The 23,295-nt window shown below is 31.5% G+C and overlaps 1 protein-coding gene across 5 annotated transcripts in view; it reads left to right on the top strand.

Annotated features, from left to right (window-relative positions):
• LOC105327327 (uncharacterized) overlaps positions 1-23,295 on the top strand; it is a 55,582-nt gene that overhangs the window by 9,251 nt on the left and 23,036 nt on the right. For 2 of the 5 annotated variants that reach the window (XM_066067469.1, XM_066067477.1), the window contains exons 4-11: positions 35-83; positions 383-484; positions 1,090-1,185; positions 1,573-1,674; positions 4,896-4,997; positions 20,467-20,519; positions 20,694-20,742; positions 23,159-23,202. In XM_066067469.1, the coding sequence (XP_065923541.1) occupies positions 35-83; positions 383-484; positions 1,090-1,185; positions 1,573-1,674; positions 4,896-4,997; positions 20,467-20,519; positions 20,694-20,742; positions 23,159-23,202 (597 nt within the window). The remainder of the gene's footprint in view (positions 1-34; positions 84-382; positions 485-1,089; positions 1,186-1,572; positions 1,675-4,895; positions 4,998-20,466; positions 20,520-20,693; positions 20,743-23,158; positions 23,203-23,295) is intronic. The other 3 variants (XM_066067475.1, XM_066067482.1, XM_066067473.1) reach the window with 2 other exon arrangements.

Below are 23,295 nucleotides of genomic sequence, written 5' to 3'. Positions count from 1 at the left end.
TTATTTGCTTTATATATCTTAATATTTATTTTAGAATCGAGAGAAGTTAAAACCATGGGTACCGAAAGAAGGTGAAATAACAGGTAAAGACCTTCCTTGTAATAATAAACATTGGTAATAACGCAATGACTGAATATAAAAAGTGGACAAGGATATAATTACATTATCAAAGTTGCGAATGTAACTCTTTCATGTGGAGATTTTTAAAATTTGATTTTAATTTAGAAACGATTATAATAAAGAGTAGTTAATTTAATCATAATTGCAGTTGTAAGAAGCATCAAAAAAAATTTTCATCCAGAATTATTTTCGAATTTTCAATTTTTGATCGAAAACATAAGTAAAAATATACACTTTTTTTCTTAATTGTCAAAATTTTCAGAAGGCCCAGTAACCAGATTATTTATATCTCGAAGTCCCGCAGATTCATCTAGTGATTGGTCATCTCACCAAACAGGATCAGGGATAGAACAAAAAAACAAAGGTAATAGTATGTTTTATTACAAAAAACATTTTAGATGTGAAATGAAACATTAATGATTTCATCATGGTCAATGACCTCAGATAGTTTAATTTACTTAAGGAATATGGAGTCATTTTCTGACATTTTGAGATGAACAAATACGGTTGGAGTGATGAAATCCAATATGGCCTAAAGAGCTTTATAATAAATTTGGTCAACCCCGACCGTATTTGTTCACCTCATAATATTCAAAGAGTGATTTATTAATGCTTATATTTGAATAATTTTCAGTTATTGTGCAATTTAATTTAACAATTGTCATTGAAGAAATACATAACAAAATCAAATTGAAGTGTTATTACAGACAAAGCCAACTTAAAATGGTATTATTAATGATTAAAAGAAACAATGTGTTATGATCAAATAACATAATAGTTAATGAGTAAAACAGGTTAAAGTAGATAAAAATGCATTGTACTGAGGGTATCTGACAACCTTCATATGCTATTTCAATCGAAATTGAAGTTATGAATAACATGATATTTCTGACTAATCAAGAAGTTCATTCCAACTGCCCAAAATTGAATAGAATGGTAAAACATTTATTGAGTTTCTAAACATTTCAGAAGGTACAGTGACCAGAGTGAATCAAGGTTCCGCACATTCATCAACTGATGACGCTTCTCTTTACACAGGCTTTGAGGAGGAACATAAAAGCAAAGGTTAAAGTGTCCTTGCTTTGCAACTTTTATTACCAAAACATCTAATATGTAAACTGATATAATCTATGTTGGATATGTGAGTGATATTTAAAGAATTAGTGAAGCCTGTAGCATATATAATGCGTCTGTACGGATAATGCATCATTTCATTCCTTGTTCAATAACCGTAAATAGTTAAACTTATTGATGATTAAAAGAAACCTTACATTTTAATCATGTTTATAAGTAAATGGGCTTGGCAGATAATATTAAAGACAAAGAGCCATTTTACTAAGGATATTTCTAACCTTCATCAGATTTCTGATTCTGACAATTCAAGAATGTTATACCAAATTTTCAACGATGAATAAAATGTTAAAACATTCATTGAGCTATTAAACATTTCAGAAGGTACAGAACCTAGAGTGATAATTTCTCAAAGTCCCACAGATTCGTCATCTGATGGGGCATCTCATCACACAGATTTTGAGAAAGAACAGAAAAGCAGTGGTAAATATTTTCCTTTTATTGTAATTTTTATTTCAAAATGTAGAGTAAAATATTCTAAATTGGATATGTGAGTGTTATTTAAAGTATGAGTTATGGACGGTTTTATTTACTTTATTATCTGGAAATTTTATTTTAGTTTACTTTCTATTATACGATACATGTAATCTTTATGCGTTTATTTACAACCAGGGAGATATTAGCAACTTTTGAAAGTCTAGCATTGCGATTTTAAAAGTCATTTTTATTCAATTGAAAACATTAACCAAATATCTTTTTAAAAAAAGAAGGAATGTGTTATCTTGCTTCATTTCTGTATAGGATCATAACTACGATTATCAAATAATCTTCTATGCAGTGTCCACAATGACGTTAAAATCGAGCACTTATTTTTCTTAAATCTCATTCAGTTTAGAACATGACGACTGACCAACGAAAGGCACGTTAGATTATAATAATCCTCGTCATACATGTTTAATGTCTTTCTTAATTAAATTTCTTTGTGAAACCTTGCATTATTCGTTCCCTTATATCACTGAGTAAATCTGTGTTTTCACTTTGGTTGATTTCTGAGGAAACTTTTCTTAGTTTAGACGTTTCAACGTCATGCCCAGCTCGCAAAAGGTTATCTTTCAAATGAGAAATACAACACTTGTCCCCATTTAGAACAAGCACGCATTGCTATTTGAAAATGTCTACAGGTGCTTAACGTGAAATAATACACAAACCTTTGGACTTTTTGCGACAAATTATGTACGTCGCCTTGGTATATCCAACAAACATAACGGGAAGGGCGATAGTTGCAAATGTAAAGGGATGTTTACTTGAGGTTTGAGCACATTCATTATTCACCGTACGTTCAACTAAACTCTGTTTAGTATTTACAGCTACATTCGTTATACGAGGGTACGTACCTGATGCCGAGACGGAAAACCCTAACTTACCCAACTCCATTTTTTTCTATTCTATTAACCATTATTCTTCATTTTTGACATATGATATCGCCAATGCACACGTTCTTTCCGAAGAATGCAATACATCTACATTTCTTCTCCCACACCACATCCTTCAAAATTCTACCTTAAAGCTGAACTGCCCCTAAAAATATGTTATCTTAATTTATCCCTTTGAACAAAACCTATCAAAATATTAAAGATTTGCTTAGGGGGCAGACCGATTTAAAGGATATGTAGGTATAAAAAAACCATGCAGAAATATACCTTTGTACTGAGAAAAAGCTGTTTTAGCCAACTTTGAAGATGAATAATATAAATGCAAGAGCAGTATAATAATAAATGCAAATTCGAAACATTTAAATATAGGTACGATAGAAAATAAGTGATTTTTTTCCTCGATAAATCCATCTTCACTATAGGTCAATATTTCGGTTATTTGCAATTGATCCTTTTCAAAATTTTGGTTACTGTTTAGTTAATTGTACCCTTGAAATTAATATTTAAATCCTTTCTATTCCGGTTCATCGAATAACCGCCCCCTATGCGCAGAAGTATACATCATATAAAATGGTTAGGGAACCAGTTTCAGGAGTTTGTTCTCTTAACTGCACTGGCTATTGTGAATCAATTGTACGGGCTATTGTGAATTTAATGTACGGGGCTGTATCATTTAAAGGGCTGCCACTCAGTCATGAGGAAATATAGTACCTACATAGAAGCTGAAATGTTATTTACAGATATCTGATATATACATACAGAAGCTGGGTTAGCGCTTTTCAGTACTATCAGTACTTTGATTTAAAATTTGAATTAAAATGGATCATCAAAATTCATTTTTTCATCAAAGGAATATAACTCCTTAAAATAAAGTAAGGTGCAATATGGCCAGTTTTCTATGTTATTTATCGTGTAAACTTGGTTCATTTTACTTTTTTTTAACTAGCAATATAAAATACTCTAGTTTAAAATGATTCAGACTTGTTAAATGCCCCTTCAACATTCATTGAATTTCTTAACCCGTATCGGTTATGCATTTTAGTGTCAATCATAAACTGTTAAAAAAAAATAAACATCATTAACTGCTGCACAACACAACATCAAAGTACTTGACAAGCACCTTTGAAATAATGATTTTAACATTTCTGAACGGAAGAGATAGACCAATTTTTTTTTACGAAAAATGCTGCAACAATTAGCGGAACGTCATGTTATTTTCTTACCAATTTTACAATGATAAAGAAGCTTGTTTTCAATCAAGTGAACTTTTCGAGAAAAATGGGTTCCTGTAATTCGCAAACAGGAGACATGCTGTGATTTCTAAATGCTCAAACAACAAAACTATTTTTGCTTTTTTTCCTCTCAAAAGTTTTAAAAGAGAAATTTGTCCGGTTTATAAAGTTTCCAAGAACAATTTAGTACAATAACTTGTTCTGCGCTCTGACTTAATATACACTGAATCAAAGTTCTCAATTTTCATATCATATTATGTATTTATTACATGAAATAGTACTCATATGTTTGTCTTGCTTTTGGAATGGTGGATCTTTATGCAACACCCACGATTTGGTTGAGATCCCACCAAAACTTGCGGGTTGTTGTTTGTTGTCATTGGAAATGACGATACACATAATATTTAAAAATTATTTGAAAAATAAATTTGTATACGCTTTGGCAAATATTCAAAACAATATAGGTGATCACAACCTGTCGTAAAGGGAATTTAGACACACACATTCAAATGGCTTTGATTTTTTTCCTCAATGGTATTCTCCACAATTTAAGTGTATTTCATTTGAGACTATTACTGCCACTTATGTCAATTGCAAGAAGTTGCTGTCAATCTAAAGCACGTGCTGAAAATGCCGATTTTTCTTTTTCATGCATCGTCATGGTTTATTGATTTTTAATCAATATTGCTTATCTAAGTTATAATTGAGAATACATATCTTTTAAGGAAATGTTGAAAACTTCGTTTTATTTAATGATTTTTAAATCATTTATTCATTAGGGTGAACAACTATAAGATTTGTAAATGTATAATGCTATAGATATGATTCAGGTTTTTTTAGTTGTATTATATTATATTTCATATAAATTAATTTGCACAAATTATTAACTGATATATAAAAGAAATTATTTGTTTTCATCAAGAACATATTTAAAAGTAAAAGGAGTAGACAGGTTCAAAAAGATATAAAATGACGTTCTACTGAGGATCAATCACATGAATAAATGGTAAAATATTTTCTGAGTTGTCAACATTTTCAGAATGGACAGTAACCAGAGTAATAATTTCTCGAAGTCCCGCTGCTTCATCAACTGATAGAGCATCTCACCACACAGAATTTGAGGAAGAACACAAATGTAAAGGTAAAGGTTGTTATTAACCTTGTTATTATTATGACAACAACATATTGACATATTCAAGATTGGAGAGAGTTTTGCATATCCAATGTTTGATTTGTGAGTAATATTTAAAAAAAATTAGGTAAGCAATAAGCAGATATGAACCATGAATATTGGGGCAGAACTTTATCTGGGGTTTATTGCAAAGATACGAGGTCGTTATTTATTTAATGACAAGTCCATATTTAGTAAATTGCAATCGAGTGGACATAACTGTGTCTTTTGTAGAAACTACAAGAGTAGAATATATACGCTTGAAACAAAAATCTTTAACCGATATTCGGTATATGTGGATGTTAAAATAAACACGGAACGTCACCATTATCTTATTATCAATTTGAACAATAATGAAGAAGGTTGCTTTCAATTAAGTGAACTCTCTGATAATAAAATGCTTTAATGTCAGATAAAACACACTCAGTTATTTAGTGTTGTGATTAATAAATGCTCAAAGCAACAACACACTTTTGCTTCCGTTCTGTATAGCCCTCTCATAAAGTTCGACAGAAAACAATCGTCTTGGCAATTGTAATTCCTAGTTTATAAACTGTGAAGTCACCAATGTCAGGTCGTCTCCAATACCGGGTCACTCGTATGTGTTGTTAAAATAAAGCAGTAAAAACTTTATAAATTACGAACTGCGTGCCTTTCTGTCTTTGATCGGTAAAACATTGTAAACATCAACATTTACAGACCATTCGAGAAACAAAATTAGGAATAAAGCGTTTTCGAGATGGAAATTAAATTTTTAAACATCTTTGACGTGCTACTTTCGTACTTTAATCCGCAGCGTGGTTTATGTGAAAGTTGTATTCGAGCATTAATAAATGCGAAATATTGTGAATGCATCGAGTCATATGTCATTGATATCATCAAAAATGTAATTGCTTAAACAAAACTACACTAATTGATAAATGAAGTTGAAGGCGTTTCTACAGGTGCAAAATATTTACCGGATACTTAAATAACTGTGGTTTTACGATAACATGAACGAGAGAGAGAGAGAGAGAGAGAGAGAGAGAGAGAGAGAGAGAGAGAGAGAGAGAGAGCAAAATATCAAATTTCTGAGGGACTCATTTGACCTAAAAGCTAACAGAGCAACAGGAAGTTGGCACTTGTTCGTCTCAATATTAGCTCTCCTTATTCCTTATAGATTTCTTTGTTTGAAATAATTTCTAATTTTTTAAAGGAGTTGTTATTTATATATGAAAAGAAACTTCGAAATTAGCTCATGATACCATACCATAGCATTCATTGGTATAGTCCACTAAAGCATTTTCCATAGGCGGTTATGTTAACATTAGGGTTCATAGCTCCGGCTCTAATGTTTGTTTAGCAACGAGGGTCCCCTTGAAAAAAGAACTCTCCTAATAGAATATTGTTGTGTGATGTCAAAATACGTCTATATTGAAAAACTATGAAAATGAAAGTAAAAATAAAGAAAGTTTGGGAAAGGGTGAACATCACGCAATTTCAATTCTTTCTTTCAAATGATAGTTTATTTGACAGATTTTTAAAAGATATTCATAGAATGACTGTACTATTTTCAACAACATTTCATTTAACTTATCACAAGCAGCTAAGTATAGGCAATCCGAAGTTACTGTTTTAATAATCGAAAATATACCATAATCAGGAATATTCCTCAAATCTTTATTATATAAATTAATAACAGCGATATCCAATACAATATTTTATGCATTTCTGTTACGCTTTATATACTGCCTATTCACGTGATTAGCGTATTCTTCAACCACAAATGACCAGAGTGCATCAGCACAAGTGATTAAGGACAGTAAATAAACCATACATTTTGAAAAAAACTTTTCAATAAACCGTTTATTTTGCAGTTCTTGCTGGAAATTGAATAACTATTCCGTTTAGTTAGAATAATTTAATTCGCACTATCCTCAAAATGAGGCAGTTTTAATTTACACAAAATTAGAACAATTGGTCTCTCTAGTATGATTCACAATGGTACCTTTTATCTCCAATATTTACGTTGTGTTTTTTCATTCACTCATTAAATTGCACGTAGCAGGGGTAGTCTCTAAATCATTGTATAAATAGGCATCAACATAATACAAACCTTTGAAACTACTGAATTTTTCATACTTAATATTTAGAATATTAGATTTAATATCACTTGTATTAATGAAAACGTCTATATAAAGTAAATATGCTATTTTATTATTGTTCAATAACGTTATGATACATTTCCTGAGAACTATCGAGATGATGACGTCAACGTTATCATGACGTCATACTGTATGAAGTACAGACAAGTGATTTTCTAATCATCGATGTGATGTTGATAGGTGTCATCGAAGTGATATCTGTGTTTTTTTGTATTTTTAAATTCTTTGAATGATAAACAAATGTAACCAATCAATTTATTGTTTTATTCATCAACAGAAAAATGAAACAAAAACATTGGTAAAGATGATATATGAGCTTGATACAAATTTTAAAACTAAACAATGCTTAACAAGACTCATCTTTTTGAACTGATAACAATAAATGAATTCGTGGGCAAAATGTAGCATTAGCTCTTAAATTTGACCATTATATAATTGAATCACTTTTAAAAGATGTAACATAACAAGATTGAAAATGTAGTAAAAATTGGGTATAATGTCATATGATGAAAAGATTAAATACGACAGAAAAAAAGAAATCCAACAACCCCCAACCAAAAAACATCACCGAAAAACAAAACCAAAATTCAAAAAGTGTTAATATTTAATAGATACATGTAAAGTCCATTTAACTGATGCTATACCTGATCATGAGTTATTATATGACATAGATTTAGACGAAATGAGATACTTTACTGATCAAATTGTATACCTAACTGAACAATCAAACTATTGAAAACTCTAGTGGTATTCGTTAATTCCTTGCAATGTCATGGTGTCGTGTATCTTTAAAATCAGGAAAAAGGAAGAAAAAATTGTCAAAGGGTATTAAATAAAACAACTCATTTATCAACATTTTACGTGATTACTCAAGAAACTGCTCTCTACTCGTTTTAAAAGCTTATTGTTTGTAACTCTAACAAATAAGGAAATATTTTAACTGTCAAAATATCACAAGGTTTAGTAAATTGCCGCATGCTAAGAGCGTACTAAAAGCCAATCCTGTGTGTGAATGCTAGATAAACTTTCCAAAATGGGTAAGAACGTGTTTTGTTTATATTCTATTTATATTTATTTGAATACATGATACATACAATTATTAAATCTGACAAGAGCCTTGTTTATACAAATAATAATAAAAATTACCTCTATATATCGCTAATTAACCAAAAATCTAATTTGCAAAGTATATCATTCAACTGTTTCCTTTGTGGTGGTTTAATATTATTTGTCTAATTTAAGATTGAGATTATTTTATTAGGTTCCTTACATTCTAAATTAAATAGCGATTGGAATCGCTTAATATAATAATCATAGATGCATTAAGGATACTTTATAAAATCTTATTTACATTCAGTGTTCATTTTCCCTTATGTTACATTGGAAATTTAGGACATTACATAGCCAATTTCATACGTACTTGTGACAAATAATCATTCAATCACATCTATTCGTCAAGACAAATAAGTTTCCTTTACAATGTTTCTGGCACTATTTATATTGGAAGCTAACTAAATAACATTTTAATATGGCTGTTCCATGTATGTTTCATATCCGTGACTAAGAACGTATATAATGGCTTTACTTTCAAATTCAAATATATTTCATACAAATAGACACCAGTATGGATATGAATATAACTATAAGCATTGGATGCTTAATTTTAGATGTCGCGCAGTATTCGATTTGTCTGCGCCGCTTGTTGTCTTAAAGTTCCGACGACATCCAAAATTAAGTATTCAATGCTTAATCAAAAAGGCAACACATGACACATGTCTTTAAATCAAATCTTTAAGCATATAACAGCACGACAACCTCTTGATACATATTCAGCATATTCCTTTGATTGTCTCTAACTTTTCACAGTTTAACTTTACAAAGTGTAAAAGTAACATGGACCAAACCGTTACAATTTTACTTTACAAAGTGCAGTAATATTAACCACACCGTCCATATTTTTTACAAAGTGCAGTTACATTGACCAAACCGTCGCAATTTATCTTCATTTACAACCACAGTATCGACAAAACCGCCACAACCGTCAAAGTAAACTTTACGATAAGCAGTAATAGGGACTTTATTACTTCACGTTGAATAACAGATTTTTTAAAATTTCGTTGACATTGTCAAAACTATATCATGTATTAAAGACGAAATTCAAAGTGCGTTGTATCATCCGTTACAAATATGCATAGGGGTGCTTTTCTGAATATTACAGGTAAAATAATAGTTTCAGAAAATTATAGTTTTTTAGACTCAAATTGTAACAAAGTAATGTAGATCCATGGTGTATATCCACCCGAAATGTTATCTAAAATATGTTACCTAACAACATTACTTCCTTTTCTTTGTCCACCAAATTCATTAGTAACCCTACCGCTACCCCTTCGATTCCAATATAGGTCTCATATTTCTAAACAGAAAAATAACTAGTATTTCACAGCACAGGTATTACCTGCGCGGTCGTATATCTTGTGATCGTTGTCGATATTCGGTTGCATTAAAACTATCAAATATATCTATTTCTTTCAAGTTAGGAAAAACGAAATATCAAATATTTGGATCAGTGAGTGACAAACATTGACAAACAGAATATGTACATAAAACAATGTAATAAAAAGGCATACGCCACCTATATGTGAAAAGTATACAGGAATTAAAATATCATTCATTTCTACACTCAATAGCAACGTTTTAAATGCTTCCTCAATTGTTATAATTGGGGAAGTAATATGTTTTACGATGTGGTCGTTGTGGCGAGCACAACAGATATAAACGATATCTCGCATTATTGTCAAATACATCCCAACCTAAAACAAATACGATCACGTAGAACGCAAATCTGACTAAAATCAGATGTGGCTATGGCTCTCGTTACACTTTAGTGTACTGTTTCTCACTTCGGATATTTCGAGGAGTACCTAAACTGACACAGATGATCCGACAGAATTTTTTTTATTACTAACGAATTAGAACTGAAAAATTGAAAGCAAACATAATTCATACATTTTTAAATAAGGACGTATTGGCATTTCATTAGTTTTCAGCTAACCTGAACGGAAGGTTCAAGTGAATTTTTCTGATAACCTGTCTGTCTGTCTGTCTGTCTGTCTGTCTGTCCGTTCGTCTGGAAACTTCTTTAAAACCACTGGGCCATATTCAACTAAACTTGATACAAAGATTTCTTGTGGAAAGGGATTTCAAATTATTGAAAAAAAATAGCGTAGCGTTTTTTAAATGGAAGAAACATTGTAATTCCAAAAAAATATAAAATAGGCTGCATGTCTTTATATGATCTTTTCTATGGACAAATGCACCAGAAATGCCGTTATTTTTACCAGAATTTCAAAATAAAAAATGTACGAAAGAAAAAAGTACTTTGCATATCAGCTTCAAATGATTTTCCTATGAAAAAAAACACTCTTTGGGCTGCGAGTATACCTTAACGACACCGAGTACAGATCGAGTATGCACGCTTTCGCGCAGCGTTTCTTTGTATAGTGACGTCGTCTTTTTGCTTGGTTGACGCCATGGTGTGATAGTTTCAACTGCAGATATTTAGCGAAAATTGTTAAAAATAGCTCGTTTGATGCGTAAAAATATTATATTATAGAAAAAATATAAATGTCTCGAGGTATTAGCTATTTTAGGGCTAGGGTTCAGCAAGCCTAGCCCTCTGTCACATTTCTTTACCGGTCTAAAAGTAACTTAATTCATATATTTCAAGACAGTAACCAAGTATTTTATATTAATGACCCTTATTAGTTGATGTTATATATTTATTTATTACTTAAATATGTCTAAATGTTTTGATAATACCATAAAGATCACCCTTTTTGCCTTTGTCAAATAAAAAATAGCAATTATCTGACAAATCTGGGAAATTTGGCATAAAAAAAACAACTTTAATAAGACCTCTTAAACAAACCAGAAAGTAAAAGGTTTTTTTTAATTTGACAATTTGATGCTTTTAAGCAATAACTATAATATGTAGAACAGCAAAATAAATTCATTAGGCAGAAGTTACTACCAAGAGCCAAGGTCCAAGTAGCCAAGAGAAACATTACATCTAACACGCAGGTCATCCAAAATATACAAACATGTATTTTGTAAACATTACAACTAAAAATAAAAGGACAAAATCGGAATCGTCGTAAGAAATATTTCTTGTCGACCATGAGTTTAAGGTGTTTAATCAGGTGTATCGAAATTATAAGGTTTACATATCTGTTTGCTAGTGCCTAGGTATTTTGTAAGGCATACTACACATCGCAGGCATGTACGTAGCTTCGTTTTTGAAAAAAAATGGCTGACAGACTCTTTCAACAAATCTGAACACAAAAAAGGGGGGGGGGTAACTTCCCAGAATTATTAAAATTATGAAAATTCTAATCCGTGAGGGGAGGGGGGAGTAACGTGTTATCTCAACAAGTACAACTATTACATTGCTTTTTCCCTTCATTTTACTTCATTTATTATTTTAGAGGGTCGCAAAAAGTAGGGGTAGGACAATTCCGTGATAATTCAGTATGTTACACAGTCATAAATTTTAGAAAAATCTAATGCTACGTGACTTTTGATTTTGTGCACGGATGTAACATCAACAAATCTATACTACTATATTAAAATAATAGACTTGAATTGTTTGCCTTTAATACCCGATAAATCGGAAGAGTACTGTCTTCTGTTTTATATCTTTTAAACAACATTGGTACTTGAAGTTTTCTAATTTATTTTTATTTTTTCTCAATTCAGCTTCGCTAATAAATAATCAACGAAAATTCATCAAAAAATTCCGGAAATCGTCTGGATCTTTTGAATTTTACAATCTTGCGCGTGTGCAATACATACACACTAACGGGATCTTACGTTTATGTTTCCACAATATCATATTTGCATGAATAAACTCTGAAACGGTAATACAAATACGTGTTAATTTTCATTGGAAATTTGATATATATTTTGTTTATATATATTTACGATTTCTTATGAGAGAAATTTTAAAATAACAAATATACATATCAACTTAGTACTTACTGTTGTCTTCGTGATGGCAAAAAAAAATTGATTCCATGCAACAAATTCACACCATATTTCTTAGGAGAGTAATGATTTCAATGTTTTATCGTTAAAATGATAAATGTCCTACGGACCAGTTTTTACGAAAGAATGCGTTTCGCGTATTGTCTCTGTAGCAAAAAAAAAAATACGTGTGCGTTGGTGAAAAGGTGTGGAGTTCATTCATTATATGGATTAGATTTTTAGATGAAAATTTAAGTTATTTACAGCCAAAAAAGGCCAAGTCAAGTCTATTATGATTAATTTGACTGTTATTTTTAATGCACTTCATTAATTTTCTTCAAAATTGTTTGATGGGAGCGACGCTGCAATTTTCTGCTACATTACAGGTATATGGGAGGCATTCTAACTGTGGTAAGAGCCTTCCTGAGACGGTGAAATCAATAGCATTATTGCATTGTCTTATAGATTTGTTATGTAAATGTCAACAATTTAATGTGGTGTGTCGATGTATCTATTTCGTCAATGTCCGATATGCAATGTCAACCCGTGCACACACGGGTCAAAATCTAGTAAAACAAGTAAGCATCATCAAAACGTTATCTAAGTATAAAGTTCAAATATAATTCACTATTTACAATTTTATTTAATGAATCCACTCCCAATCCTCCCTCGCATATATGTGCATGATGATAACACTGTGTGATATTTCTTAAAAGGGCATAATTACGATTTTGGTCAAATATTATTTTTCCGATTTTAATGTTTACAATGCTAAAATCATTCCTTGATTCGTCTCTTTCTCAGGACAGGGTTTTAAATTTCTTTCACGTTTTATAAAATAAAGTCAGCAAGGTAGACACAAATGAGGTATTACGTAAGACGTGCTATCTTGCTATTGACCTCTGAAGACTAGAAATATGACAACATTTATGCATATATGTTTTGTGATTATAAGATAATTATTTTATTTGCAAAAGTTTTCTGTTTATCAGAGTACAAGGCAGACCGATAAGGGATTTGTGTCACTTCTCTTGAGTATTCTGGTCGTCATCTTCTATATGTAACAACCCTTCTGTTCTATTGGATAACATTTCTAGAACCACGTAGGTGGATTTAAACGAACAAAATGAGTAAGAAAATTCACACACACACACACACACACCGCATATATATATATATATATATATATATATATATATATATATATATATATATATATATATATATATATATATATATATATATATATATATACACGACATTAAATTATTAGACATTAGAATAGCTGAATTAATGAATGCAACACTTGTTAAAGTTCAAATTGTATAAGACCATAATATGGAATTCATTAAAGGTATTCGACCAACTACCTAGAAAACAGAATACATTTTTAAAACAAACTTTTTGTAGTGTTATCGCTGAACAATCTATATGATTTACATTTTCTGGATGATCGTAGCACTCTTTATACGTCATTATACGTCGTCGATGATATCTTTTTAAAAAAACGAACAAACAAACAAACCAAAAACAAGTGCTTTACTGATACGAAGCTAAACGTTCAGTCTTTGAAATAGTCTGAATTTACTTTTTAATCCAACAAGTTAACGCTAATTACCATTTAAACTTCTTGCCTTTTAAGTAAAACTTATTTAATCAAATATTACATTTTAATATAAACCTCTCACCATTAACTATATGTAAACAATAAAATCGTGAGGTTAAAAAGATATTTCATCAATAAAGGCATACATGTAAAAAAAATCTATGTCACGGCAATATATCATACATATATTCTTTGTTTTTACAAGAAAAAAGATACATTATCAGCAAAAAAGATTCCATAACTAAAAAAAAACGTGCTAAATAGTGATAAAGTGTGCAGACAAATTCTTAGGTAGAATAAATCGTGCTAAAAACAATGACTATACTATTTTACCGGTTTTCAGTTTAAAAGAACCCATTCAAGAACCCATTCAATTGTACTGATTAGTGATAAATGTTCTGGTTAATAAAACTTTTATAGTAAGGAATTATCTAAATGAAACGATCACACTGACAAATACGGACTGTATAGGTTTTCAATCAGACAAACTACATTCAAGCAACGTCTTTAACTACTGTATTATCAAATGTCATTGTGGCCCCAATGTTTTTAAAGAACCTATCAGAGAAACAAATATCTTATTGTTTAAAGGTTGTCCTTCCCAGCTTAATCAGGATATGTTATCTCTTGCAGTAATACTACATTGTCAAAGTTTTCTGGTGCATGGTGGAAAATCAGTGGGCAAAAGACAGCGCGAATATGTAGATATTTAGATATTTTGTAACAAAAGAGATAAACAGTTTTGAAACGCTGTTCTGCATTTTGTCTCCTCAAAATGTCTACTACCTAAACAGATGATTTTTACGAAATCAATTAGGTAAGATTAAGGTTATATTTTAGGCAAAATACGTAGTCGTATGTGTAGGTTTCGCAAAGAAAAAATACTTCCGTAATCTGTTAAAAGGTGTTTAAATCATCTATTTAAAGTTAAATGCGTATTTGCGCATTCCTATAGTATTAAGGATTTCAAATGCATTTCAAAGAAGGGTATAATGGTCATATAGCTGGATACTTACAAATAATGTGAACAACATCAGAATATCGTACAAAATCTTTTGTAAAATTGTTTATAATGTTATTTTTGAAAAAAAAACTATTTAAAGAAATAAGTGCAAAACAGGAATCACCGTTCTCGGGAATGAAGAACTGAAGTAGGATAATTTGTGTTTTTTCTATGAAGTCATTTAATGGATTATATTATCTCAAGGCGTTTGTTTTTATAATTTCTAATTGTTGATTAGGCAGAGGACATTGACAATTTCTTGGTAGTTTGAATCGTGCTAAAACAAAGAATATAATATATTGCCAGTTTTCACTTTAAAAGAACCCATTCAATTGTATGGAATAGCGATAAATGTTCTGGTTTATAAAACTTTAATATCTAAAATCACACTGACAAATACGGACTTTATTTGATTTCACACAGACAAACTACATTCAAGCAACTTCTTTAATTACTGAATTAAATTTCATTCGTTTAATTTGTGTGACGCATAATTGTTTTATACCAACCACACCCTTTTCTCTCTGTCTGTCTGTCTGTCTGTCTCTCTCTCTCTCTCTCTCTCTCTCTCTCTCTCTCTCTCTTAAAACTTAAAAAACAAAAAGGAATAACTTCAAGGAGAAATGATGATAACATTCTTATATGCGATTTGTTTGACTCAGTGTGGGATTTTAGGTAACACTTGTCACAACCAGACTTGAGCGTCATTTTAAAAGGAACACAAAAATAAATTAAAGTTAAAGTGCTGTATTTCGTGCAATGGCTTAGTTAGAACCAGAAGTAATTAAACCTCCTCGTTATCTCGCAATATGCACCTGACTACTAGTATACACAATAGTTTTGTTACTCGGAACTATACTGAGTTCTAAGACTGAATAATTTCTTTGATGACAGAAAGTCTAGTACATCTAATTCACCTCCGGGAATCTCCACGGCGGAACTCAACACTGCCTCTTTCACACAGCGGGCACATTACACTCAAATATTCAGCTAACACAATTAAGGAATTATAACACTCTCACACAGGTGCCTCTTTGATAGGAGGAATGACCCTAGAGGAAATCAAACAACACCTTTACTCTTTAGCTTTGTCCCCACCTTTCGGGGATTTCACGTAAATATTTTCAATAAACAAAGAACTAGAATAAGAAACTAGAGCAGAGCTCGTGGCAAAGCCACGAGTAGGCCTTCCGTTGTTGCTGCGGGTTGAAAATATATGTAATATGGTTTCAAACGATCATAATGACTCAACTTTTATTTCTGCTTTTGTAATAAAAACTTGTTGTGATTGAAAGCCTGTATATAAAACATGTTTTGAAAGAGAAAGGAGAAAAATATTTTAGGAAAACTATTTGTCGAACACAGTTTGTATAATCGTTTAAAAAATTCTTTAAAAAATGAGATGTTAAAGGCGAGTTAAAATTTTCAAAGGGTAGCAAGCATTGTTATAAACAGTATGTACTCATGATTCATGTCAGGAATTGTGGGTTTTTTTTAAACCAAACACGCCTACAAAACACGTAACCTTTTCTCTCAGATAACTTCTTTATTTAAATCTTTCTAAAATTTTGAAGACTATGTGCAAGTTTAGAATTGTTACGTGCTGACAAAATTTAGTAATTAGTCAAAATTGATGGCATCTCTGAACTTTTCTATAGGGAAATGTGTGTCGTCTGATATTATTTAATGAAATGAGTAGACTTGGGCATTCAAAATAATATATAATCAGCTAAAAAAAAAAGATCAGCGGGAGAGTTTATGCAAAAGCTAGCATCTAAATTTTACACCAGATGGTGCTGTTTCATAGAGACACCGCTATGTAACGTGAATTAAATAATCTTATTTACAGAAATGAATATCACATCTCTAAACGATGTAATAATATGCAAAATCCTTATTTTTATGTCAGTGGGTTGATTTATAAAATTAAAAAAAAAACTTCAATTGCGCTTGCGTAAATTGGAATTCTGGGAAGGAATTAGACAGTCCGTGTTAGAGAAATTCGAAGAAGTTATGAAACTGGTCAGTTTCTAGATCAAACTGCGCATTGATGTATTAAAATACTATCATGTGTATCGTCTGTAGCCACGGTCCGGATTCCGTATGTGCAGTCATACATTGTATGTATATCGATACACCTTTACCTCCTCACCTACAGCTATACAAATGAGGGTGCAACCTTCATATACACATGCATAGTATTATAGTTCTGGAAACTATTTATCTTGTATTTTAATATATTGGGTATTCATTGTTCACCTAAAATTAGTATTCCACTAGCTGGCTGTAGCTAACCTTGTACCGGTAAGTAAATTAAGTTGCATTACAACCTCATAATACACAACTTCAATGTCAAAGTTTGACTTCCAACTTTCAATTATAATATATTATGAATTATTCTGTTCATACAGAAGTTTAGCGTGGTCAACAGGTTGATTTATTAGTCACATTCTCAGGTAAGAATTTCACATCTTTAATGTGAAGATGATTGACTTCGAATAATAGTTTTATTGTTAATAAAAGCACCGTCCAACTGTTACTCAATTACATATGTTCTGAGTTGTGTGCGCTAAAGCGACACAAGATTTTCGGTCGCACGTGGCGATTGAATTAACACAGACTGACCAAATAAACAAACGGGTGAGAAAGTGAAACACGTTGAGGAGAAAATGTAACACATAAGAAGAAGTCGCCAAAAATGATTTTCGACATACCTGGATATGTTTTCGCCAATTTAAAAAAAATACAGCGCGAGCACTTGTCAGCGGGGCAGGAGGAGGGGGGGGGGGGGGGGAACGCAGCAATGAGTTCGCTTCCTAACTCTAACGAACAACCATGTATTAGAAAAACTACAGAGTGATTAATATGTGACCGATAGAATCTAATCTTAAGTTGTTTAAAACTCAATTGAATATTCTTTCAAATAATCATCAAATGCCTCAATTTAGGACAATTCATGACATTCTTTTATCGTGCTAGCACCTACCGCAAACATGTAACATTTGATTATAATTTGAGTACCTTGTACTCTATCGTATAATTAAATCATTGCTTAATCAGCTGTACAAGTAAAATAAATTTATCTTTTCATCTTAAACCTAAATAATAGTTAAAATATAATAAATATAGTTCGGTCCGTGCAAAATATGAAACATGAATGCGTGATAAGGTACATGTAGAAGAACACGAGCCGACCGCGGATCACTCGTCCACTCGCGCTATATATCCTCGGCCATGTGCGAGTGATGATCATCATTTGATATTTCGGGGGGGGGGGGTGTTAAATTTTTTTAGATATACAAACCAACCATTAATTTATTTCTGACGATGTTTCCGATTTGGATTAATATCGTTCATTAATATTCATTTTCAATCAAATGTTTAACTAAATAAATACAAGATGGACAAACTTTTATAACATAAAATTAAAACAGTTCTTGTATTTACGACTATATAAACTCAAACACGTTCATATTCATCTAAGTGTGCGTCGCGGTGTGCGAATCTTGTGTATGAGATAACCGCTTACCGCTAGGTAGTGCAGCCGTGGCTGATCTCCTCAGCCGTGGACGAAGGATAGATTACGTAAAGGTACAACGCGCAGACACGCACAGTTCGGAACCCAGGACGATTTGTAAAGTTTGCAGTATAATGACCATATTCTATCAAATTAAAGTTCTTTATTTTAAACTTAAACCCCATAATTGATCTATGTCTGATATTGCTTTAGATGAGAATGACATTGCTTTTATTAATTAACTGAACAATTTCTTAATTGACACCGAATCGTTTAGTCTATAAACTTTTATGTGTAATCAAAACTAAAACAATTCTTGAGTTCGCGGCTAAATAAACTCATATATGAGAGACGCAACTTCCGTGTATTAGATAACCGCTGACCGCTAGGTAGCCCAGCCGCGACCATGGTGACCGATTTTCTCGGCCGCGGGTGATGGAGAGTTTCGTTAACTTGGCCAAATTGCCGCGAGTACTGGTCAACACGTATGACTTTTTCCCTCACATTATGCAATACCCGAACACAAAAACAGTTTAATGAGATTAATAAAGTCACAAACAACATTTTTTGCAGCGACGCCCATATCGAAAAATTTACCGTTTTAGAGTTATGAAGCATAGACTTTTAAGGGCTCTAGACCCCTCATTTTAGGAACTAGCCCCCTTTTTATGGTATCAAATGAAAGCTCTTAATATTCTGCACAACTTTTGTTTTATATGTGTCTAAAAAAAGTTTACAACTAAAAAGTTATTGAGCAAAGATATAAGCAAAATTTGACATTTTTTGAAACATAAATTTCGATGTAATTTTTTAAGGAGTATACGTGGGTTAATCAAACATATAAAACTAGGAGGACAACGTTCAAGATGTCTACATTAAAGATTTGTAAATTAAAACTACTTGCTACGGATCAACTCGGAGCCTTTGCAGGTACACGAGACCCACTAAAAAAATATTCAAAGGGGAATAACTCAAAACCGGAAGTAGCGATTTCCCAATTTTTTGTGCTATAGTAAGCTATTATCATTTCCAATAAACCCTGAAAATTTGAAGAAAATCTAATGACAAACAAGCGAGATATTACAGTTTAAAGAAACGTCTAGAAGAAAAAGAAGAAGAAAAATAATAATGAAGAATTTCCAACAGAATCAGTACAAGGTCTTCCGTTGGAAACGGAAGACCTTAAAAAAGTTTACATTGGAAATTGATATTCTTATTTAGTTTACAATGAGACACATTTTCTTTCACAGAGGTATCGACCATTTTTTCCAGAATCTCAAAGATAATTTGCTATTAATTCAGTCAACCCTGTTTTAAAAAGGCTACCTATTGTTATCCTTTATAAAGGTTTACAAACCTTTATATATGTATACACAACATGTCAACGGTGCCATGAGACATGGGTATCCGATTTGAAGATAATATGTGGAGAATGTAGAAAAATAGTTTAAAATAAAAGGTACTAAATGAAATAAGATTTAGTAGAATAGGAGGAACATGGAAGTACCTGCAACACACAACTAATGCAATGTAGCGGTACGTTTTCTATATATTTGTGCGTTACGGATTCGGTGGTTTCCTTAGTAGTATTTATGTTGCACCTTTCAGTCAGAAATGAAATGTTGATTTAAGAGCAAACTCAATATAACTCCTGCCTTTATTACTTTAAAAAAAATTACATTTTCAGGTAAAATTATTATTTTGTCAAATGTAATTGGTTTGTTTTAAGAATAGCTTAAACGTTTTAAAATTTGATTTTTGTCGTACTTAGAAGCTAACGAAATCCATCGTGCGAATACCGTTAACAAAAGTGTCTTGTTTAGTCTGTTTTGTGCTTTTTCAGGGATGTATTTTATAAATCTATAGTATATGAATCATCTCGCTTATTTGACTCCAATTGGAATATTTTGGAAAATTGATTTACAACCTGTTCTGTGTTATATTAGTGGCCTGAATGATGATTCTGTTACATGTCAATGAATTTTATAAATATCATCAGATTTGGTCTCTCATACACTCACTGGACTAAACAATATACCGTTATGTTTGTTTATACGATATACTCTATCATTTTATCATTTTACCATAGTGTAAATAACGACGTACTACTGAGTTGTATTGCATATCTGTCTATTTTTTATTTGCAGCAGCGACTATGATGACCCAACAAATCCAAAGGCCTATGAATACACGATCAGAGGTAAAGTTTTAAAGATTACTTTATCAAATGAAAAAAAAATGATTAAATAAGTGAAGAGTCGAACCAAAAGTTAGAAATTTATAAATAAATCATATAAACAATTAAGAACATTTTATACACTAAATTTATTTAGTAAAAGCTGTAAGGTTTGTAATCATTTTCATATTTATTCAGGACTTAATTACAAGCAGAAGATACGGATATTTTGAACAAGGTAATAAAGGTACATTTTTCAAAATAATTCAATTTACGATGATGTTTGTCTTTACAAAACAGCTGCATAAAATAAACATGTATCATGCATTCAATTTTGTAAAGAAGATAAGTACCTTGTATCCCTGTTCCCTGAGAGCCTTATCACGTCGCCAAAAAGGTCATAAAATTTGACCTTGACTTTTCAATTATTTAAAAAAGGCACTTAAAAAAAGCTTATCACGGCAAGATTTGGGAGGTTTAAGACACCTTTTTTTGTAACGGAATAAAAAAAAACGACGATATTTTTAGTGTCTTGACAAACCATTGCATTATTTGATGGATCGATAAAAAGTGTCAGCTAACTAAATATTGATAGAATTGAATCCCGATAGGGCTTTTGCAGTTTATACCTTTAATGTGTTTAAGGTCTAATTTTGTGTCATTTGAAAAACAAGATTAAAACAGGTAGTGTGTTTAAATTTACGCAGTTTCGTCTACGTTTGAGTCTAAAGAGGTCTTACAGTTCCATAATTAAATATCAATGTTGATAGTAAAAAACTGATCAGTTTAAGCTTTTCATATATCAGTCCGTTGTTACATAAAATGTGAGCTATACATCTACTTTTCAGTAAAATAAGAAGGTACATCAAATTTCAACTATTGGCTAATGATTAAGTTTTCTTTTATAAGGATCATAGTGACGCACAAACAATCATATAATCCTATAATCATATAAAAAAAAGTTAAACTTTTAAATAGATATACAGCGTTCAAAAGTAAACGAATGCAACTAAACAGTGAAAAATAGAATTAAGCGTTGGGTCGACAGAAACATTTTAAGTTTCTCATCCGCTTCAAAGCCACACAAGCGCAGTGGAATGTATATACCACAACGTAAAATATATCATTAGTCATCGGCCTCTCATTGAAACTTCATGTTGAGATGCAATCTGTATGAATACATATTTCTTAACAGACATCGAGTAACGTCAAATTCAAAAACAAACTTTTCTCATTGTGTCTATCCCAGTGTAGCAATTTTTAGACAGCAATGTACGTGACACTTAAATCGACGTCCAAAACAACAAGATTTGTTTACATGCATGTGCAGTTTCTGGATGAGTTTTAATGACATATAAACTGTTAAGTGATGGCTTATGATGCGATATACCTTCCATATGATAAAATTTTGCAAATTTCGGCTTATTTCAGTTGTCATAATCAAAAAGTATAACATCCGTTTTGAGTCATCGTACGTGGCACTTTCAGATTTCATGAAATTTTTAGAGTATTTAGATGCCATATATTTTTTGAGCGTTCCTTAACTGCAACTAAGGAATAGTAACCGGTCGAGGAAGTCATTATTGGTTGCGTACAAGTCGATTCAAGTTTCAATCAGAATATGCGGACTGTTAAATCATGAATTATACACAGAAGTGATACATGTATGTTTAAAGAATGAAGTAAAAAAAGGCACAATTAAGAAGCAAATGATTAGTTCATTTATTTGAAAGCATTCCTAGATTATCGGTGTTATATCTTGTATATACAGTAACTTACTTTGGATGCACATTAAAAACGTGTGTTTTTTATACATGCATAAAGATCTTGGAACTACATATTAAAGTAATTAAGCGATAATAGATTCCTGCAATAGAGTAACGACATTTTGCCATTTTTATCAGTTTCTACAAATAAACTGTCTGTTTTCTAATAGCCATTTAATCACCGCAAAACTACTTCAGTAACTTTGTATAGTTTTTGCATGTGCGGTATTGTAACAATATGACACTGGGAAACGTTCTACAATGATAGAATGTTTCAAAACATGTTTTTATTAGTTTAGATGCTTTGATTAGCCTTTCATTGAGAATTCCTTACCAGTGCAATGGTTGTCATGACGTTTCAAAACTTCTTCCGTTCAATAATACCGGTAGGTGTTATGGTGAATAAAATACCTAAGCGCAGCGAAGTTTGTTTAGCGCTCTCTCTCTCTCTCTCTCTCTCGTATAAAGGGAGTGAATTGCGATAAACGTAACAATAAAAATCGACATCTTATTTGACAGAAGTTGGATAAGAATAGAAAAAAATGCATATTTGGGAATGAATATCAGCTTTAAGCATATCTAATCTTAAATATGTAATGACCACCATGGAAAAATTACTGTATACAGGGTTATTTTCGCCACGTGTAGTTTTCGCCATTCTACACTTGCAAACAGTTTCGCCCCATCTTGAATTTGCACAGACTTAGTTGTATTCAAAGAAAGGTCGTTTGAAACATTGAATTCGACCGCTGACAAAGAGTGTAAATAAAACAGATGTAAATATTTCCTTGTGTACAGTATTTGCCCGGTTAACATCGTTCTTTAATGAAAAGTATGCTATATTTAAGACTCACATTTTTCTCTTGGTTAAATACTTGTCTTTGTTATCTTTTTTAGATAATTCTGATGTGAAAACAAAACCAAGGTCTACACAATCAGAGGTGATTTTTAGAAAGGCAAAGTTTATATATTTCCATGCAGTATTTAGCCGTCAACTATAAAGAGAAAGATGATTTTATACACAAGAAAAAATA

Source organism: Magallana gigas, chromosome 1, assembly GCF_963853765.1.
Source record: "Magallana gigas chromosome 1, xbMagGiga1.1, whole genome shotgun sequence".
Lineage (NCBI taxonomy): Eukaryota > Metazoa > Mollusca > Bivalvia > Ostreida > Ostreidae > Magallana > Magallana gigas.
The sequence above is the reverse complement of the archived record's forward strand: the minus strand, read 5'-3'. Positions and strand labels throughout refer to the sequence as shown.